Source organism: Eulemur rufifrons, chromosome 18, assembly GCF_041146395.1.
Source record: "Eulemur rufifrons isolate Redbay chromosome 18, OSU_ERuf_1, whole genome shotgun sequence".
Taxonomy (NCBI): Eukaryota; Metazoa; Chordata; class Mammalia; order Primates; family Lemuridae; genus Eulemur; species Eulemur rufifrons.
Genome location: NC_091000.1, coordinates 16,802,415 through 16,819,165, shown reverse-complemented (window position 1 = coordinate 16,819,165; position 16,751 = coordinate 16,802,415). Strand labels below are relative to the sequence as shown.

General features: G+C 36.4%; 2 protein-coding genes across 5 annotated transcripts in view; both read right to left on the bottom strand.

Moving 5' to 3' along the window:
* The window catches only part of ADAD1 (adenosine deaminase domain containing 1), a 38,677-nt gene extending 31,243 nt beyond the window's left edge, over positions 1-7,434 (bottom strand). Inside the window, exons 1-4 of one of the 3 annotated variants that reach the window (XM_069493331.1) lie at positions 7,416-7,434; positions 6,866-7,045; positions 5,921-6,109; positions 3,325-3,492 (exon numbers count right to left, since the gene is read on the bottom strand). In XM_069493331.1, coding sequence (XP_069349432.1) covers positions 3,325-3,492; positions 5,921-6,109; positions 6,866-7,037 — 529 coding nt within the window. In that variant the 5' untranslated portion in view covers positions 7,038-7,045; positions 7,416-7,434. Of the gene's footprint in view, positions 1-3,324; positions 3,493-5,920; positions 6,110-6,865; positions 7,046-7,415 lie in introns of those variants that run through there. The other 2 variants (XM_069493329.1, XM_069493330.1) reach the window with 2 other exon arrangements.
* A 6,421-nt stretch (positions 7,435-13,855) lies between these two features.
* The window catches only part of BLTP1 (bridge-like lipid transfer protein family member 1), a 173,497-nt gene continuing 170,601 nt past the window's right edge, over positions 13,856-16,751 (bottom strand). Inside the window, exon 84 of one of the 2 annotated variants that reach the window (XM_069493731.1) lies at positions 13,856-14,583. In XM_069493731.1, the coding sequence (XP_069349832.1) occupies positions 14,367-14,583 (217 nt within the window). In that variant the 3' untranslated portion in view covers positions 13,856-14,366. The remainder of the gene's footprint in view (positions 14,584-16,751) is intronic. The other variant, XM_069493730.1, reaches the window with a different exon arrangement.

Genomic DNA, 16,751 nt, shown 5'->3' with positions numbered 1-16,751 from the left:
AGATGGTAAATTTTGCTATGTGTCTTTTACAATTAAAATTTTTAAATGATTAAGTTATTCAAATAAACGTAGAAATCAGATTCTTAAATCATTGTGTCAAGTGTTAAAGATTTTCAAAACTTAGCACAGTATCATTAATCACACTGCACTTTAAAAAAAAATTAGAGCAAAAAGGTTTTTAAACAGTTATTAATAAAAAACTACACTTAAAAAACCATGGATAAAATATGAAAGATATACATGAAAAATAATTTTGAAATAGTGACGAGTTCAGGATTTTGAAAAAAAACTAAAGTTTTATGATGTAAATAAGAATAAGGAAAAGACTAGAAAAACTAATGTAAGGTTAACAGACAGCCAAGAGAAGAAACAAATACTCAACCCTTATCTTTCTTCTATATCCTTTCATAAGAAAAATAAATCTTTAAACCCAGCTGTCTAGAACAAATTAAGGAAGAAACTGTAGCTCACTACAGGGGAAAAGATGACCTTACTATATTATTTCCAGGATCTGGACCAAGAGAAAATATATCACTAAAGAACTTTTAGTTATAATGAAGGTACTGTTGCAGTCTGGGAGAAAATAATAAAAGTGGAGGCAGTAGAGATGGGTAAATGCTACCTTTTCACAAGAGAAAACATAGATGTTTAGAAACTGATGATTGTAGACCACTAGGCAAAACATTTGCTAGCCCCAGATAAACATTTTGAAAAGCCTTAAGGAAAAAGCAATTATTATGAAAAACCAATCACCAGTATATTTTTCTGATAATTAAGTTATATGCTCAGGAAATTCTGTAGATATGTTTTAACTTGATTTCAACAAAGTATTTTAGTTCTTAGAAGGTAAAGGACAGGTAGGTCTTATTAATTCTAGAGCCCCAGTACCTACCATAATCCCTGGAACATAGCACATCCTCAAACACATAGATTTATTGATTCTACTGCAGGTTATGATTGGAAGGAAATGGGGAAAAAATAATCAATGGAGATATAGTATACTGAGGTGGGTGGTTAGCTGATAAAATAATCGCACATAAAGGATTTCTCTTAATTGAAGGAATGTCTTAAGAATATTCTTTATCACAGGTTCTGCATTTCACATTAACTTGTTAAACACTCTGGAAAGGCGAAAATATATTCATTAAAAAAACTGAATAAATTTACTAGTCACTAAGCTCCAGGTGGGTAGCATTTGTTTACCCAGACTATGATATAGTACATAACACTGAATAAATGATGGACAAACATAAAATTTGATAAGGTTAGCAAAATTATTAAATGATAAAATAGGACTCAAAATTGTCAAAACCGACTTTGTTAAAAAGGTGTTTCTTTCTACATTAAAGTCATTACTTTCCAAATTTTTTAAGAAGTCAAAGAAAATATTGTCCATATGACAAAAAAGAGGAAAAAAGGAAACAAAAAACATTTATCAGATGATTATGATAAATGAAAATATTAAACTCTTCTATTAAAATATTCTTTATGTCAAAAACAAGCTAATTTTATGCCTAACAAAATCCTTTAAAAAAATCAAAACAGGGGCCGGGAGCGGTGGCTCACACCTGTAATCCCAGCACTCTGAGAGGCTGAGGCAGGAAGATTGCTTGAGGTCAGGAGTTCAAGACCAGCCTGAGCAAGAGCTAGGCCCCATCTCTACTAAAAATAGAAATTTAGCTGGACAACTAAAAATATACAGAAAAATTAGCCGGGCATGGTGGTGCATGCCTGTAGTCCCAGCTACTTGGGAGGCTGAGGCAGGAGGATCGCTTAAGCCCAGAGGTTTGAGGTTGCTGTGAGCTAGGCTGATGCCACGGCATTCACTCTAGCCTGGGCAACAGAGCGAGACTCTGTCTCAAAAAAATAAATAAATAAATAAAATAATAAAAAATAAGAACAGGATAGTCAAAAACATTGGACAAACAAAAGTTAACTAGAAGTAGCACCAGGAATATTAGAAAAAAGATTAAGAACAAATGTGTATACACACACACACACACATATATATATATATATATATAACAGGACAACAGGAGTAATTTTATATTGAATTAAAAAGGTACACTTTATAGCAAAGTAAAATAATTACATCATCACTTTCTGTAGGTCAAATAACATGTAAACAACAAATCAAAGCACTATAATAAAATAAGGATAAAATGGCATTTATGGTGCCAACACTTAACAAAACATTTACCAAAATCATACCAGGCCCTAAAATATTAATAAATCTTAAAAGTTAATAGTGAACAGAAAATAATATGAAAATAAACAAAATACTCTCCCCTAAGTACCTACTAAATCCAAAGTATAACAAACTATTTGAAAAATAATGAGAAAGACTACATATCAAAACTTACAAGATGTGGCAAAATAAATCATTTTTAATTATTAAATGGTTTTAATTAAACATCAAAAATATATGAAACAAGAATTCAACTTACAGAAGGAACATAAAGACTCTATAAAGAAAGCATTAAGAAAAAAATGAAAGAAAAGCTAAAATTAAAAGACTAAAAAGAAAAACCCCAGTAATAGAATAAATGGAGGATTTGTATTTTAAAAGTATTTATAGTCACTGCTTAAATCAAATTTAAACGTTTTTCTTTTTAAAAGTTGCCTCATTTATGGTAAAACAAAATATAATCTAACACAAAAATGAATATTGGCAAAAATTGCTAGCATAATAATGCTAACACTTTTCAAATTGATATCTAATAAGAACTATTATTTGATTGTATATTGTTCACCAGGCACTGGTTAAGGGCTTTGCATTTATTATTTATTTAATCCTAAAGACAACCATAGGAGGTAGTTACTATCATTGTCCCCACTTTTTAAATGAAACAGGTTTAGTGGACAAATACTTGCCCACACAGGGTCAATATTTCAACCTGAGCAATCTAATTCTAGAGTTTGTTCTCTTAACTTACTTGTTATGCTACCTTAGGCTATTTTCTCAAGTCAGTCTATCATGTACTGAATTTAACACAGTTGCATTAAAAACCTGTAAGTATTAAATGTAGAGTGTTAAGTGCCTGATAACAATCTAAAATAAATTACAGAGAAAACCACATTTCAGGACTCAAACCGATTAACAATCTGACAAGTTATTAGACAGTTTAGCAACATGATTATATTTTTCAATGCTAAAATATGCAAGAGCATTTTAACTACTATTAATCAGAAGACAGCAGCTCAAAGAAATTATTTAAACTCTGCAACTTCTATCCTGCAGTTGCCAAGTAACTCATTAGATCTTTTAGATTCCTTCTGGAAAATGATACATTTTATAAATACCTTATAATCAAGAGTATTTACCTGATGTTTCTAAAACTCTTGGTTCAGGTTCTTCCAATTGTAGAAGCTCATCAAGAGCTAATTTTGCTGCATTGGATCTAGACTCCTTTTTATTTTGTCCCAGTCCAGTTTTGTATTGAATACCATCTACCACAGCACAAAATGCGAAATATGGACCCATAACATTACCTTGAAAAAGAATTCAAAATGAATGCTTTAATAATTCACAGTATGTTCTTGCAAATGATGTCTGTATATAGGAAAACATTTCAGTACAAAAATTCTGGGAAACTACTTTAGAAATACTAATTATAAGTCTTTTTGTAGGGCCAATAAGGGTTAAAACTAAAGGCGATGGGCCTCTGAACTAATTCTGAGGATTCCAGTAGGTAGGATGGTTCTAGATTCAGTGTGAAAAATAGGGACAGTGTTACAATACAGGTCATACATGGGGTGACAGTGAATGCCTAGTACAATCCCCGGCGATTGTAAGCACTCAAATATGTATCAAATGACCAATGAAAGGTAAAGTGTGGAGATTGTATGTAGTATCTCGGTTCTTTAAAATTTCAGTACAAATAAAGTTAACTTTTTCCCATCCTTGGACTGCTCTAATACTTTTATAATAATCAGAACATAAGGAATTCCTTTGAAAAAATCTCGTGTACCCATCAGGGCATTATGTTAAGCAAATCAACAACCCATTACAGCTTAGGGAAGTTTGGGAGGTGGGGCTGGTGCTAGCACAGAAGGAAAATGAAAACATAAACAACGATTAGAAAAGATTAATACTAAAGAATTAAACTGAATGTCTCTCTGGTCATTCAAGATTCCTACAGGATTACTTTTACACAATTATATTTGCTTAGCTTTCAAATTTGCCTCGTGAAATTTAGGACTCATCTCCTAAATTTACAGGTCAAAGATTTCTGTTTCAAGTTGCATTTTGGTGTTAGGATTTTAGGAGGCTTTTAGGAACCTAAGTCTCACTCTGGTTAAAGATGGCTAGGTACAATGTCATTACACATAAAACCTACTATTTCCATACATATTCACAATAAGATTAATTGTTTTTCTTAAGACATACATCAAGGTTTTACATGTTAAGTCCTGACTGCATCTGGGTAAACGGCTTTCCCTCCAACATCTACGACCTTAGCTTCCCCAATTTTCTTCCTTCATGATCACCTGGGTTCCACTCCAGATTTACTAAACCAGAGAGCATTTTGTATATTTAACAAGTGGCCCAGATGATTCTTATGTATAAGATGCATCAAATTTGTTAATAAGTCTTCTGTGTCAGAATGCTGAGCCTTTAAACTTCAGCCTGTTTATAATTCAGGTTTTCCAACTTTAGCATGAATTAAAATCACATGTAGAGGTAGTTTAAAAATACTGACACTCTAGTTTTACTATCAAACTTACTGAATCAGATTATTCACCTATACTCCGAACATAAAATAAGGATCAATGGGGGTTATTTTTTTGAACAGTTTTTGCTCAGAGCAGTGAAGATCTGCCCTGTGTTTTTTTGTTTTTTTTTTTTTCTTCCGGTGACCAAATAGCTTACATTTTCCGAGGGCAGTCCAAAAATAATGGAGGAAAGCCAACTAGTTACATAGAGATTAAACCTACCTTCTACATTAAGAAATCACCACCTTCTACATTAAGACCTTCTTTTTATCACCTGTTAGTCTACTGGTATTTCATCCAAAACAATGGACTGAAACTTGATAATATTGGAACAACCTTTACTAAAATTGATAGCTTTAAATTATTTTGCAAAGATGCTAGCTTTGAGATCCCTACTGGCAAAAATGAGTATCAGGAAAATTAATGAAACCAAAAGAAACCAAACTACTTCTGTGTATGTGTGTACACACACACACACACACACACACACGTACATATACCCACATAAAAATTTTTTAAAAAGATTGTTTTTGATTTATACTCTTAAGCTGTCAGTGCCTCCTAAGCATACTTACTCTTTTATTCCTTCATTTTCCTAAAGTTCTTCCTAATCACTGGCTATAATGTGAAGAGATCACAGAAACTGTTTCCTGCATTTTACTGATATGTACTCCTGTAGCCATCTGAAGGCACAACGTAGTAACAGATTCTTCTGTTTGTGGGGCTTAAGGGGAATGGAGAAAATGCTAACAAACAAGTCCCTACAGTACCAATCACGTAATGCTCTTATCACATCTAATCCCTGAATTTCAGAAGCAAATTTGACCCTAATTTTTCTTAGGCATCAGCATACCAGAATCCTCATAAGATAATCATAGTCTGAATATTTAACATCTCTACAAAAACATGTTTATTGTACAAGAAATATTTACATTCCAAAATAATCTGTGACACAGATTTCAGTTTAGCTGAAAAAAATTACAATTCAATGATTATAAAATTTCTGTATGTGAGAGTTATTTGCAGTGGCTCAAAAGGCTAAAGTGTGAATATAAAAATTTCTTAAGTACACTTGTCAAAACATACAAGTAGTTAGCTAACCCTATTATTAAGAGAAAGAACCAAATTTAGCACCACTATTATGGTCTGCTTTTAATGGAAAATGTTTTCTAGTAACGTAATAACCAAATGACTTTGCACTTGCCTGTTGTTATCGTTTCCTTAAGGTCAAGCTGAACCCGCTGCATTTGTGCAAACTGGTGCAAGGCTGACACAGGGTTTATCTCTCCACGTTTGTATTTCATTATAAATTCCTTAGGTATTTTTTTTGGAGGAAGGATGGGATTTGAAACAGATGAAAGACCTTTGGAAAGCAATGGTTCTGGAAAATTACCTATAAATAAATGTTTATGCTTGTCATTTTGGTTAAAAAAACAAAAACAAAAAAGAGCAAAAGCACTAAATCCTCTCTGAAAATAGAAGATTGTCCCACATACATTTAGTCACCCTACATACTTAGTCTCATGTTTTTCTTAAGTTTCTACTAAGCAATTTTGGCACACATGACAAGCACAGCCTCTTATTGCACATATCTCTTGCAGTACTAAAAATATTTTGAAAAAAAGGTTATATCATTATTCAGTGATCAAGGAAGCATGGAATTTTAGTGATGTCAAGGTCTTCAGAGGCCCTCTAAGCCATTTTACAGATGCTATCACTAATGCCTAGAATGGAGACAGACAGATCTGGGACTAGAACCTAGTTTTTGGCTCCCATGCACTGTTTTACATTGAATTCAACCTAATTTTTGCCCTTCCTTTATTCTTAACACTACGCTAAGTGACGGGTGGAATACAAACCCGTATAAATCCAGGTGCTGCCCTGAAGCCTCACCTCAAAAAAAACAAGACAAACTTGAAGGAGTTGAACAGTAAAGGTGGTAAGGTATGGTTAAGTGAGCAGCACGGGGAAGGAGTTCCATGGGCCGCCTCAGTGTTGGGAGTCAGATCGCAGCTCCAGGTGGGACATGGCCACAGGTAAATGTATATATATCCCGGAAACATTTAAACCAGAGGCGCAACAGAACCTACTGGCCACCCTAGAATCTTAAGGAACCGAGTCATTATTACAAATGAAAGAGAAGTCGTACCCGTCACTTGCGTAACCTTGGATGCCATATTCGACAGGCTGTAACTTTCCGAGGAATATCCTGCGGGTGTGGTTACCGTCTGGGCTGATGATTGAACTGGCAAGTTCTTTTTTAGCATCTGGGCAAAACTAGGGACCCGGGAACTCTGAAACCAGTCATTGTTGCCAGACATTTTCTCACCTACAAACATGATAAAATTATTGGAAAATGAAAAACAAAATACTAAGTAAACTAAAAATACTTAATCTGGGAAAAAAAAAAACCTATTTCCATAAATGGCTTTTTACACATTCACATGACTCGAGCCAAGTCCCTCTTTAAAAGGATCTCAGGACTGCTCTGTGAGTTTTAACAGACACATAATTCTTATCACCTGAATTCCCTCCCTAAATTCCGCTACCAAGTGGGAAATAAGGCACAGCGGTCAGTCGAATAAGCCCTTAAATCTACCCGGGGATTAGGAGAGCCATGAGTAAGGTCAGGAAAAAAGACAAAAAGAAAAAAAGAAAATCATCTCGTCGGTGGCCTCACGAATCCTGGTCCAACTCGCACCCACCGAGGCTGTCCTTTCTGCCCTCTCCGACGGACCCCGCGGCAGGCAGGAGGGCAGCCGCAAGCCGGAAGCTCGCCGGCCGCCGCCGTTGCTTCCTCCTCCCGGCCTCAACCTCTCTTCAGGCCGCTCTGCGCGAGGGCCACGAGCTCAAAGGCGCATCCTTCAAAAGCCGCCTCGCGGTGCCCTTGTACGTGCCGGCCACACAACCCCACGCCCGCTCCGTCCAATCACCAACCGTCTCGGTGGCCGGCGGGCCCGCCTCCACGCCTGCGCCTGCCCCTGGCCCGCGCTCCGGCTGCCGCGCTCCGCGGCCTGCGCTTCTGAGGGAAGAGACGTCGAACGCCGCGCACGTTCCACGCCGCGTTCGAGGCCCTGGCGACGTAGTCCCGCTTCTCGAGCGCAGGGACCTGGGCCGACTGGCCACCCTCCCAGCTGAAGTCCGGTGAAATCGCACAGTTCAGCCTCTTGGCTTACTGCGGGTGCCCAGCCCCGCCCGTTCTCACAGAGGGCCCTATGGAGAGTTCCTTGTCTCTACGGCAGTTGTCTGTTCCTGAGGCCTCCTTACACAGGGTGCTTGGAGGCTACCCTGAGGGTGGTTTCAAGAAACTCCTTTCCCTTTTCCCCATTTTGAAAAGGCGCCCGTGGAGAAGGCTTGTCCTTCCCAGTGACCTTCCTGTTTATGGAAAAACAACACAAAACACCTCAGACTTGCTGAAACTTGATCAGTGGAGCCAAATAACAATCATGAAAACAGGGCGTCTTTGAGAGAAAATGGCTTCAATCTGGGGGACAGTGTGGGTGTTTTCAATTCTTTGCTTTCCTGAAAGTTGAAACAGGCTCTAACTGAGGTGTTAGCGGATAGATTGTTGGAAATATTTTTAATAGTAAATAATTCAACGAATTTTGGCGTGTAACCAAGAAGGAATCCAAAGAATTGAATGGAATCATTATAACAAAATTTCATTGTCCATCTACTTTTTTGTGTGGATAAGGTTTCTCAAGCGTTAATTGTTTTTATTTTTTATTTGTTATTATTCTTTTAAGGAAGCTAGGAGCATTGGTTTACACCTGTAGTCCCAGCTACTTGGGAGGCTGAGGGAGGAGGATCACGTGTGCCCAGGAGTTTGAGGTTGCTGTGAGCTATGATGACGCCACTGCGCTCTAACCAGGGTGACAGAGACTCTGTCTCAAAACAAAAAATGTTATTTCAGCTTTGGCCATTGGGAGCTCTTTTAGGTTGGCTCCTGTGTCCTTTTGACATGTCTCCCCACCCCCCTTTTTTTAATGGATATCTTTACTTTCTGGCACTGTAAGATGCTCGCATTTTCCCTGCCCCAGACCTAAAGTTGGCCAGGAAACCTTGGTTACTTTTATTAGAGAATTAGATCTGGGCAGTAGGCACGCTTGTTGCTATTGCGGGTATCCATTGCTTATATGCCTGTGCAGAAGAGAGCTAGGAAATAAATTTGTGTATACTAACTCATGTATACAGAGACATCAACATTTCTGTATCTACCTATATATAAAAATGAGTTTATATGTGTTCCTTTGGCTGTAATCCAACAACACAGAGTTCATTATAGCTTTCCCCCTTTTTTGTGATTTCTTTGACGATGAGAAATCTGGCAATATCCAAAATTTGTTGCAGATTGGTTAATCTGTACTTTTGTGGAAAACAAATTTACCTAAGTGTATAATGTTTATTTCTTTTTTCTTTAATCTTACATAATCTAGTCAAAATTCTGTTCTCCAGAGTTACTTAGGTCAGTTATTTATTTACAGCTAGTGTAAGATATAGACAATGAAAAAACTAAGTAAGATTATATAGTGTGTTAGTGAGAGGTGCTAAGAAGATAAAGCAGTGAAGGAGGATATGTAATATTTATAGGGAAATGAGTTGTCATTTCAGATAGGATACTTAAGGAATGCCTCACTGAGCAGGCTACTGCCAAAGACCTGAAAAAAATTAATCAAGTTACCTGGCTCTCTCAGCTTCAATTTCTTCATCTACAAAATGAGCACAATATGATCTACTACAGACAGTCATTGGGAGGAATATATTAACAGAAAGTTATAAACAGCTTAGTAGTGCCTATTACCCAGTAAATACTTGGTATTATTATTTTATTTCAGATATGAATTAGTACTACTAAAGTTTTAAGAAACTTGTAAATATTTGTTACAGAATTTAACACACAAAACTCACAGAAATTGAAAATTTGGGTGGGTGAAAGAACCCTCATTTATGCAGCTGATCACAAGGCTGTTGTAAGAATTTATGATTTACCCCCCAACGCACCCATTCCATGTTAGATTGCCCTTAGTCATTGCCTCAGATGATTGAAACTTATTCAGTGGAATAATCTGTGAAAAACCACGAGGGGTTTGAGATTTTACTCTATTTGAAAGCTTTCCAGTTAGCCTGCCCCAGTTTCATGGATGTTGGCAGAAGACATAAGAGTCCTGTGTTAGAGACTAAGGAATCTGATTATTCACAGCATGGTCATCAGCATGTTTGTGTGGTTCCCCTTGTTCCCAAATCCCATGGAGGCAGCACGCATGGTACCAGTAATCTTTTATGATAGAGACACTGTCTTCCAAACATGTAGGGAAAGATTCCCTTTGCTGTAGGGGGAAATCCTATCTCTAATATTGTTCACTATACAAATATCCTTGAACATACAGTCCTGAATGAAGGGCCATTAGTGTCTTGCTTGCAAGACAGAAATGTGAGAGCCCCATAGAGAATGTCTTCCAACATAATTTTTGTTTCTGAGCGATGAACGTTAATGGGCATGCAGGTGGTTGCTATACGCACTCTGCCACTAATTTAGAGGCACTAAAAGATTGCTTCAGGGATCACCTTGGAGCCAACCACACTCCTGCCTGCCTCTTTTGTATAGCAACAACCGTATTTCCCCCTGATGATTAGAACCTGTCATTGTAGCCAGCACCTTTTTTAACAGTTCAACTAGCTGACATCTGGAAACCCAAATGACTAGGTGGCAGCCTCAGATTCTAATTTAATGGTACAACTAACTGTTGTGTCCCCTGTGGAAACATACCTTGAATATACTAAGAGCTCTGGCCAGTAGAATTGGACAGAAAGCATACATTTGAAGGAGCTCATTAGGTATAACAGTGAGAGGTGGCATTTCCTCTTTCAAGCCTCAGTTACTGGACCCATGTATTCTGTATCTCTTTCCGAGTTCAAGGAACCACTGAATCTTCAGTAGGCTATTCCACCATTCTGTAAGTCCTTTTGTATCTGGGTAATGATAAAACTAGTGAAAGCCCTGAGCATCAGCTTGATTTTACTGTAAGGTAGGTAAATTTTCATTCTGTTAAACAACGAATAAACAGGACCAGTAATAGTAAAGTGTTTAAACAGAAAATTACTATTTATGTTTGATGCTAAGGGGTCAATAAATATCATCTGCTTCCTCCTTTCCATAGGTTGAAACTGAGAGACCCAGGTATCAGAAACATGGAGGCTATAAACAAAAATTCATTACTTATTCTAAATTGGAAGCTGTGGCTCAGATGTGTAGCCAAATGGAATGCTTTCTAAATAGACACTCTTACCAGTGGCAAGCTAGAGAAATCCTGTTGCTCCTTACAGCACGCACAAGAAAGGAAATCAGAATTGTATCCTCCTTGTGGGAAGGCTTGCTTGAAAGGGTGAAAAGTGGAAAAGGCTGAGCTCATTTTCTTCTCTGAAATTACCAAATAGATTAAGTCACTTTGGGGGAGGAGTAAATAAGGTACAGGGAGAGAAACTGGGTTATTATTCTGATGGAAGTGGAAACACAAGGTCAGGGAAAAGGAGCTTATCAAGGAGAATTAATTTAGCAACTTTTTATCTTGTGCGACTTCACTTGGTGGGTGACTTGATCTGATCAGTCAACCTGTATTCATTCTGAGAGTCCAAGCTTTGTTATTACCTCCTGATGTCACTCCCCAACATATAGACGTCTGGGTGTATACCTAACAATCCCTCTGATAGCATTTGCTTTTTAAGGTGCTTTTTAACAGTACCTTACTCCAAAAATGCCTCCCAACATCTGATAGCTCTGTGAGAGCTTTCTTAAAGGTCTGTCTCATATCGTTGTCTGAACAAGCTGTTTGAACCTGAGTGCAAAGACTCTCTGGCCTAAACAGGTGAAGCAAATGAAACTCACAAAATCAATTTAATTCTTATTGCTCAATTAAAGATTGTGTAGCCATTCATCAGACAATTTTAACTAAAGATACTCTATGCCTGAAGTCCCAAAGGGAAAAAAAAAAATAGAGGTTCTCCTTAAGTGATTTTAGAATATGTGCTAGTGACATAGGGAGGTGAGTGGGCATCTAGTTCTGTATGCAGGAGGCACAAGCATTCTGGGAATGGCACTACAATTTGCATAAAAAATGGCCAGCTCAACACAGGTAATCAGGTTTCTTCAACTAAACTGTAGAAGACACCACTATGGTGAAGATGGAGAACATTCTAAAGCAATTCTATTTAAAGTGTGGTTCATGGAATGAGTATACTCCATGAATTGTTACTCTTCAGCAGGTACAGAAATTGAGAGTGTTTAGAAATTCTAATAGCAGTTGTCCCTGGGTATTTTTTTTTTTTTCATTTTTCATTTTGAATAGTTCTTAATGTATTTTATAAGATTATTGCTTGTGCTAGATGGGGATTTTTAAAAATGGCTCTTCACTACAAATAGTTTCCAAATCACAGATCTCTAGTGAGCCTAGAAGTATAGTCTTTACATACAAGAGAACAAAATTCTTTAACTTTGTTATGTGTTATTAAAATTTAGAGATTATCTGGATGTATCATGTAATTTACTAGAATAGGATAAGGTACATACTAAAAAAACTTTAAGTAGACCACCTAGAAACTTTATAATCTAGACAGCTGACTGTACCTTGCTTCTTTCATTTAAGAATAAATTTTAGAGATCATCTCTGTTGTTTTTTATAGCTGCACACTATACCAGTGAATGGATCTGTCACGTTTTATTCAGCCTGTCTTCTATTGGTGGGCATTTGGATTGTTTCTTACCATTTATTACAAAGAATACTGCAATGCACATGCTTATACAATTATTTCACACATTCAAGTACTGTATAGCCAGTAGTGAGACTGTTCAGTAAGAGATTATATGCCTTTGTGATTTCAATAGCTATTACCTAATTGTCCTTCATGGGAGTTGTACCAATTTACTTTCCCACCGGCAGTTCACAAATGTAGTTTTCTCATGCTTTGTACAACAGTCACAGAAATTTTAGATAGTTACAGATTTAATTTGTTCTTTTCTTTTATAACATTATCACCATAAGTGCCAGAGCTAGGGTAACTTTATACATGTCATTTTTTGGTAGTCGTATCAATAATATTGGAAGCCATGAGAAATTTTTATCATTCAGAACTATTGGCATACTGTTTCTTTGAAGCAGAGAATTAATACCTAAAATGGGACTCAAATACAGAACTAATTTCTTCAACTGATTTTTAGTTACTTTGTTTGATGAAGTAACTTACTGGCAGTATTATCTTAGACACTAGAAGTATGAGGCAGAAAGCTCACTGGAGCCCAGGAGTTTGAGGTTGCAGTGGGCTATGACCAAAGTAGACATAGAATTTGCTTCTCTGGTAAGCTTGACCAATGGAATGAATGTACCTGTAGGCACTAACTATTGGGGCAAGCTTGGAGGGATGGGATTCAGAGATCAGACAGATGACAGATAAGATGGTATAACAGAAAGAATACAAAATTTGGATTCCAACACTAGGGTTTTAGGTGTGTTAATAAATTGCTATGTGACATTGGACAGCAAATCTTAATTCTCTTACACTAGATATATATCTTTGGTTTAAGTACCTTGGTTCTTCTGGAGTTTTTATTGTTTAATCTGTCAGATAACATTGTCTTTACCTAAATGCAAGAGTCTGCCCCAGAGGCTTTCTTCATGTGTTTTCTAGCTCTAGATCCTTTAATTGTACTGTTTGCCCTATCTCTAAACTGTACTGACTTGGCTAGATTTCCAACCTGACTTGTTATTAACATTATAGCTACCTTTGAGTGTTATTTTAGATTTTACGATTCTTTTTATTACATATATACACATGTACAATGCCTACACATCACTTCATGGATTTAACATAGTACTTGGCACATAGTAAATTAAAGTTTTGCATTTTTGGAACTTTATGGAATTTGTTTTTTTCCCCCCAAATATTTTCAATCTGCAGTTAGTTGAATCCACAGATATGGAACCCATGGATTCACATACAGAAGGCTGATTGTAATATAAGTATTTTAATATGATTCTTAGAACTTTTGTAAGTATTCATCTTCTATGAAAACATTTGGTAACTGACACAGAATGAGCATCTAATAAGCTATCAAAGGAGAGAAAGATTCAAAACCAACTACAGACTGAAACCATTATTGTGACTTTATTACAATAGTTACAAACAATATTTTAGTGGTATACAATCATATCACAATTACTCAAATTATATACAAATAGGTATTTATACAAGTCTACAATAAAAAAAAGCAATTAATGACCCTCCAAAAATCACATTATTAACAAGATTTTTTCTCAAAGTTATGGCCAATAACAAAAAAATTCACAGTTACTCTGCAAATACTTTAAAGATGCAGGAATCATATTGCACATAATACAATTAATTATAAACCCTAAAGAGCAGATTTATATATTTTAATCTAGTTTTTCACAAAATTTACATTATCATGCAGCACTTCACTGTACATAGGATATAGGATGGTGGAATGAGAATAAACAGGTTAACTTAAAAACTTACAATGGCCACAAAATTAGAATTATTTTAAAGTTATATTTAAAATTATTATACTAAAAAAACCCTCCAGTGTAATAAAACTTAACGGACACAATCATAATTTGTTCACAGATCAAGTTACTCTTTTAGTGTTCTTCTTTGTCTTTTCCTTTCTTTTCCTTTTCATCCTGTAGTGCAGTACCGAGCTTTTTGATAAGAACTGACAGAACCTTGTCCAGTGGGTCCATGACTCCTCTCTGAAGCCATTTAGGAATAGTAGTCCTGGCATGATGAAAGCCCAATTTTTGAAGAATATAATCAACACCTACTGGATCAATCTTTCTTCCAGTCCAAGAAATTAATCTAAAATAATAATTACAATTATTAAGGAGTATAATGTCCTAGTACAGTCCTCAATGTAGGTCAAGAACATCACTAAGCCTCCATAGTATACTCAAAACAAAATATTTTCAGTAGGACATTTGAATAATTAAGCCTATAATTCCTGGATTCACTATAATAATAGCATTGAAAAAATAATATATGTGTGATTCTAAGTATCCTTGACAGCCTACACAGCAATAGTGTTTACTGAATTTCATCCTGTTTATTTTAGGCCTTTTACATGGTATCTTAAACATTTAAAAGGACATCTGGGCTGGGCGCGGTGGCTCACGCCTGTAATCCTAGCCCTCTGGAAGGCTGAGACCGGAGGATCCTTTGAGGTCAGGAGTTCCAGACCAGCCTGAGCAAGAGTGAGACCTCGTCTCTACTTAAAATAGAAAGAAATTAGCTGGACAACTAAAAATATATAGAAAAAAATAGCCGGGCATGGTGGCGCATGCATGTAGTCCCAGCTACTCGGGAGGCTGAAGCAGTAGGATTGCTTGAGCCCAGGAGTGTGAGGTTGCTGTGAGCTAGGCTGATGCCACGGCACTCTAGCCTGGGCAACAGAGTGAGACTCTGTCTCAAAAAAATAAAAAAAAAATAAAAGGACATCTGGTTAATTTTAAAATATTTCACCAGCATGTGACATCACAGGGGGAAGAAAGTTTACTGAATGTTGTATGCTAAACATGTTTGAAGGGAGATCCATTTTCTCCCTATTTCTGGTATTTCCTTTCATATGGAAGGAACAACTATCAGTGAATTACTGCTGGACTTTTTCTGCCTTTGCATTGATGATTTATCTGATTGACAGTGTTAACAGAGGAACTGAATAGTATAGTTTAGTGCCCTCCTGTGTTCCTACTTTCTCTTGGGAGCCACTCATTTTCGTCTGCTCCTCCATGCCATAGGTTTTTCAAGGGCAGGCCCCTAAATAGGTTAGCCTGAGGGCATTCAGTGCTGTTTGTGGCTGAGCACTCAGGGCTGCGGATTATAAAACTCCAGGGTCTCCTCTTAAGTTCTGCATTACTGAGGCCCTGTAGGTAAGACCAAACCTGGACTTTATAGTTGAAAGCAATTGCTGCCATACATCCAAACCACATTCTCTGTTATCAGCATTAAAACTATAATTCTGTTTTCCAGTTGCCTCTCCCCCACTATTTCAGTTAGTCCTGAACTCAGGTTGGAAGGGGGTGTTTAACCACTGATCTCAAATTCAAACAGTTATAAGCATTTGGCATTAATTAACTCATTTTACCAATGTAACAACCCTATACTTTCCAGATTTGTCATGAGGCACCTGAGGCAGAGAGAAGAGTTGGCCTAGCTCAGTCAGCTACTGTGCAATGAAGCTGGGCTTAGAGCCAGAGCTCTTAACCATGCTCTCTCTCACTATACCACATACTCTTGTTAGTTTGCTAAAAAAATGAATATGGTATTATTCATTTGAAACTAAATTCATTTTATATTCAATTTAAATATATTCACTCTAAAAGATAATCAATTACATTATAATTAGACTTACAAATACAAAACAGATTTTACAAAGAGTTTTCTGCATTAGAACCTTTGCAATATTTTAATATTGCTCCTGAGTATTCACACCGTCAATATTACTCATGAGTATATGTATTTATTAACACCAAAATGTTTTGCTGATTGGTTACAACAGATTTTATTGAATACAAATTATTTACTAACATACAAAGTCACTACTTTCTGCTTATACAACAGTCCACTGTATAATGGAAATTTTATTTTGGAATTATTTTGTGGCATAAATATGTCAGAATAACCTTATCTAAATAAAATCTATATCAGTTATCAGAATGTTGTGCTGGGGTGTAGACCTTTTTTGATACTATTTAAGGATTTGGACAGTTATAATTTGATTAACAAAGCAGATGAAAGGAAAGGGAAAAAAGCGGAAGACTTGAGTGTTTATCACAAACAAGGGCACACAAAGGAAGTATACTAGTTATAGCAACTATTATAACTAAAACTAGAAAATATTTTTGAAATTTTGATACGAAAAGTTGATATAATTGGGATCATGATTGTAGTAGATCATGACTCAGTAAGGGAACCTGAGTCTGACAGCATTAAATTGAAGATTTTAGGAATGGTTTCATATTACTTAGTAT